Raw genomic sequence first — 5,077 nt, 5'->3', positions numbered from 1 at the left:
CATGTTGGTCAAATAAGTAAAGTTAATTACGCAAAAATAATCACCATTTTCTTTTATAGAATTGGCAACAGATTTTGTGCCCTTTGCTAAATTCAGTTCTAACAATCACTAACTACAATTACTCCCAAACAACTTTAATTTGCACCCATCAAAATATTATCGAATTTTCTATGACACAACCCAAACAATTTTGTTTGAGAATGAACTTTCATTATATTTCCATTAATCTGTTTCCAAACGATGAAGAAACCTAAGTTGCTTCTATGTTTTCTCTTGAACTCTAAGATAAAAGACACACCCCCTTTTGTCTGTTTTCTTTACTTGTAGTTGTCGAACAACAATGATAATTAAAAATCATGTTGGGATTATTCCTAGGTAGCCTTGTTCTACTTTTCCAAGAAAAATATAGCTTCTTCCTCACTAATTACTTTTTTTTTTTTAACAAAATCCTCATTCCTCAAGTCTTTCATCAACCCATTTATAGTCCAGTTCTAGCTTGAAAAAAAAAACACAAACTCTAAGTTAAGCATCCTTTTTATAGTTCTCACGGATATTTTCTAGCTCATGGCCATGGATGGTGATTTAGTTAAATACTCATCGTCATCGTTTGCTGCTCCACCAGCTAGAAGATGGACGTATGATGTGTTTTTAAGTTTTCATGGCAAAGACACTCGAAACAACTTTACAGACCATCTTTATGCAGCTCTGGATCAAGCAGGAATATACACATTTAAGGATGACGAGAAGCTTCAGAGAGGGAAGCCAATCTCCACAGAACTTGTGAAAGCAATTGAAGAATCGATGGTGGCGGTGGTGGTCTTCTCCAAAAATTATGCAAACTCTAGGTGGTGTTTGGAAGAACTTTCCAAGATCATCGAATGTAGGCATCTGATGGGACAAACCGTGTTACCAGTATTCTACCATGTTGATCCATCAGACGTCCGTGGACAGAAGGGAAGTTTTCAGGCAGCATTCAAAAAGCATGAAGTGAAATTAGCATATGATATGGAGAAAGTGAAAAGGTGGAGGGGAGCTTTAGAGGCCGCTGCCGGTTTATCAGGATGGCATGTACACGGAACGGCCAGTGGGTAAGTTCTTCTCGCTCTATTATTTCAGTATTTTATGATTGTGAACAACTTATCAAAACCTAAGCTAATTCCAATAGGGTGTAAACTTGAGAAAAAAGAATTTCGGAATTTTCTGATTCTCATTCACTAACTGAAAATAGAAGCAAGCTAAGCATTTATCCGAAAAAAAACATAACCGACTAACTAACTTTAAATACAACAAGCCAAATGGCAAAGTTTATTTTTTATTTACGTAGATTTTTTTTCGTTGTATCAAAATATGATTGCGCTTGATTGTTTTTAGTCGACAAAATCAAGTCAAACAAAACAACCAAAGTATAAATCGATGCTTTTTTGGACGTACCGACTGGTTATGAAATGGCATTGATAGCCTCTACTCGTGTCCTAGCCCGTCGGAGAGCTAGATTTGCCTCAATTGTTTGTCTCTTTCCTTCAGCTTTTCTCAAAGCAGCTTCTACTATTTCAAGAGTTTGCTGAGCTTCTTGTGGATCAATGTCACTACTTTTCTCTGCATCATTTACTAAAACAGTGATTTCATTATTACATATTCTAGCAAAACCGCCCATCAGAGCCATCTTTAGCCATTGGTCGTTAATGTGTATTCTCAAAATACATATATCTACTGCTGTGGCAATAGGAGCGTGCTTTGGTAATACGCCAATTTGCCCACTATTAGTAGATATGATTGGTTCTTTGTTGGATTCCATTGTATTTTTTTCAAGTTTTTGTGTCGACTGCTAAAACCTAATCATCTTAGCCGGGTGTGTGTGGGCGTTGTTTCCTTGGTAATTCTTTCTGAATATGTCTATTTTTCAAGGGCAAAATGTCAATTCCTATGTTAGCAAGTGGAAAATCATAAAAAATAGACAATGTTGACCAAGACTTTTCCAAAATGGACACACTTTTTTTTTCAACTTTCTGAAGTGTTTAGACCAATCAGTAAGCAAGCGACACCTAAGTCTCAGCTGGTACATTTTGGCACTGAAATTCATGTTTAGCTGGTACTTTTTGTTTAGCCGACAAAAAATAAAAACTATTCCCAAACCCGTCCCAAACCCAATTAACCGACCCCAAACCCGTCCCAAATGTATCGGGTTTCGGGTTTACCCAGCGGGTTCGGGTTTCATTGCCATCCCTAGACAAGGTTAGCCAAAGTTAGCAGACAAGCTTAGCCGCCAAAGTTAGCAGAGAAGCTTAGCCGCTGGAGTCTATCAATCAATCAATCAATCATACCCAGTAAAATCCCACAAATAGCAAAGCTATTTTAGGGTCTGGGGAGGGTGGGATGTATGCACATCTTACCTCTACCCCTAGGGATAGAGAGACTGCTTCCAGAGAGACCCTCGGCTCCAAAACACCCAGGAAAGAAATAAATAGAACATGAGGTGTGTGTGTGTGTATGAAGTTACCAATGTAGTATGAGTTGTGAAAGAGTGCATGGTAAAACAGAACAAGTGTGACAACACAAAACAACCTATACACATAGTTACATATCTACGACCATACAGTACACCTAAAAACACAATTGTACAAAACATCCTATACACATAGTTACATATGTACGACCATACACTACACCTAGAAACACAATTGTACCTCTCCTAGAAATCCTTAACCTTAATCCTACGTCTCCACGAGTTCCTATCATGGACCATGTTCTCAGAGAGGTGCAATCTTTGCAAATCCTGCTTAATCCGCTCATCCCAAGTAATTTTGGGTCTACCTCTACTCCTCCTCCCCTCCACCTCGAGGGTTTCAATCACTCTAACTAGTTCTATCGTCTGCCTCCTCTTCACATGCCCAAACCATCTCAATCTTCCCTCCTTTATCTTATCTGATATACTAGCTACTCCTAATCGCTCCCTAAAAACATTATTTCTTATCCGGTCTAACCTTGTGTGCCCACACATCCATCTTAGCATTCTCATCTCTACTACCTCCATCTTACGTGCCTGTACTTCCTTAATGGCCCAACATTCGGTTCCATATAACATAGCAGTTCTAATTGCAACCCTATAAAATTTCCCTTTCAATTTTGTTGGGAACCTCCTGTCGCACAATACCCCAGTGGCAGCTCTCCACCTACATCATCTCTGCTACCTCCATCTTACGTGCTGGAGTCTATCTACATTTCCTATATTTTAATTTTCCTGTTAGCAAGAGAGGGGGTCAAAATCCCTATTTTGGAGATCTTCCGTAGAAAAAGTTGCAGGCATTAAAAAAGACAATGATTCTACTCTAAAACTACATGTATACAAAAACATAACAGAAAAACAGTTGCTTAAACTTGTTTCAACAATTTTAAACTGTCTAGAAAACAGTATTAACTACCCTTTTCTCAACACACAAAAAAGTGTAGATTAGTTTCTAACATTGAACACCTGAATCACATCACAATCGAGTTCTATCATAATAAAAAGTGTTCTCAACATACAGGCGTGAATCTGAATGTATCAAACAAATTGTACGGAATATCTTGAGCTATATGGAATCTCGTAATTGTCCAGATAATCTTGTTGGGATGGTATCACGTGTAGAGCATGTGAAGTCATTGTTTGCTAAAGGTGCGGCTGATGTTCGCATGATAGGAATTTGGGGAATGGGTGGAATAGGGAAGACAACAATTGCGAGAGCTGTGTATCGTCAAGTTTCGTACGAGTTTGAGGGCAGTAGCTTTTTGGAAGGTGTTAGAGAAAATGGTTCTGATAAGAAAGGTCTCAAAACGTTACAAGAGAAGATTCTTTCCGAAATCTTAATGGAACCATATTTTAGAGTAAAAGATTGTGATGACGGGATCTGTCAGATTCAAAGAAGACTTTGCCGTAAAAAGGTTCTTGTTGTTTTGGATGATGTTGATAATATGGAACAACTTGAATTCTTGGTTGGTTCTCATGGCTGGTTTGGCCCTGGTAGTAGAATTATGATAACAACCAGAGACGAGCATTTGTTATCATATGCACAAGAGAAATATGCACCTGAATTGTTAAGAGAAAATGAAGCTATGGAACTCTTTAGTAGATATGCATTTAAAGCAAACTTACCTCCAAAAGCTTATGAGGATGTATCAGGTGCTGTAGTAAGTCACACAGGACACCTTCCTTTAGCCCTTAAAGTTTTAGGCTCTCATTTTTATGGTAGGAATTTGGGCTTTTGGCAGAGTGCATTGAATGTGTTGGCCAAAGTACCACATAAGGAAATCAGTGCGATTCTAAAGATAAGTTTTGATGGACTGAACATCCTTGAAAAAAAGATATTCCTACACATTGCATGTTACTTCAATGGTTGGCAAAGAGATTATATCACAGGAATTCTTGAGTGTTGTGGCTTTGAAGCTGTAAGTGGAATAACCTTGTTGATCGAAAAATCTCTTTTGACTGTTTCACATGGAATTGGGCCACATGAATATCTTCATATGCATGATCTCATTCAAGATATGGGTAGGTTTGTGGCCTCCGAATGCAATCCATACAACATGATGGAGAATCCAGATGAAATGATAGAAGTAGTGACCGCACCAGATGTAAGTCATCTTAATATCCACACTATATTATAAATTTATAATGCATATAATGAGAACAAAAAAGTAATTTTATATAAATTTAAGTAATTACAAGTATTAAAATAAAGTAGAGTCCTTTAAAGCCTTCAAAACCCTTCAAATTAGGGGTGTTCAGAATTCGTTTCGAATTCGTAAAATTTGAAATTCGTTTAAATTCGATTTGATTATCAAGAATTCGTTTCGATTATAAGAATTCGATTCAATTCGAGTCAAATAAATCGAATACGAATTTATAATTTCAAATTCGATTCGATTCGAAATTTGAATAAAAATCATACATTTTTATTTATTATTTTTATATATAATACATATATAACTTTTATTAGGTTATATTTTAAATTATTTTCAAAATTGATTTCAAGTATTAAAATTACATATTACCAAACCCACTGCATGGCACATAACTAAAACCTAAGTAACAAATCTAGAG

At 36.8% G+C, this 5,077-nt stretch overlaps 1 protein-coding gene across 1 annotated transcript; it reads left to right on the top strand.

The window, feature by feature from the left end:
- The first annotated feature begins 564 nt into the window (after positions 1 to 564).
- On the top strand, positions 565 to 4,641 carry LOC110866800 (TMV resistance protein N-like). The gene is made up of 2 exons (XM_022115948.2): positions 565 to 1,088; positions 3,525 to 4,641. Exons 1-2 carry the CDS (start codon positions 565 to 567, stop codon positions 4,639 to 4,641), a joined length of 1,641 nt encoding a protein of 546 aa, XP_021971640.2.
- The last annotated feature ends 436 nt before the right edge of the window (positions 4,642 to 5,077 follow it).

This window comes from Helianthus annuus, chromosome 7 (genome assembly GCF_002127325.2).
Source record: "Helianthus annuus cultivar XRQ/B chromosome 7, HanXRQr2.0-SUNRISE, whole genome shotgun sequence".
In the NCBI taxonomy this organism is placed as follows: Eukaryota; Viridiplantae; Streptophyta; class Magnoliopsida; order Asterales; family Asteraceae; genus Helianthus; species Helianthus annuus.
The sequence above is the reverse complement of the archived record's forward strand: the minus strand, read 5'-3'. Positions and strand labels throughout refer to the sequence as shown.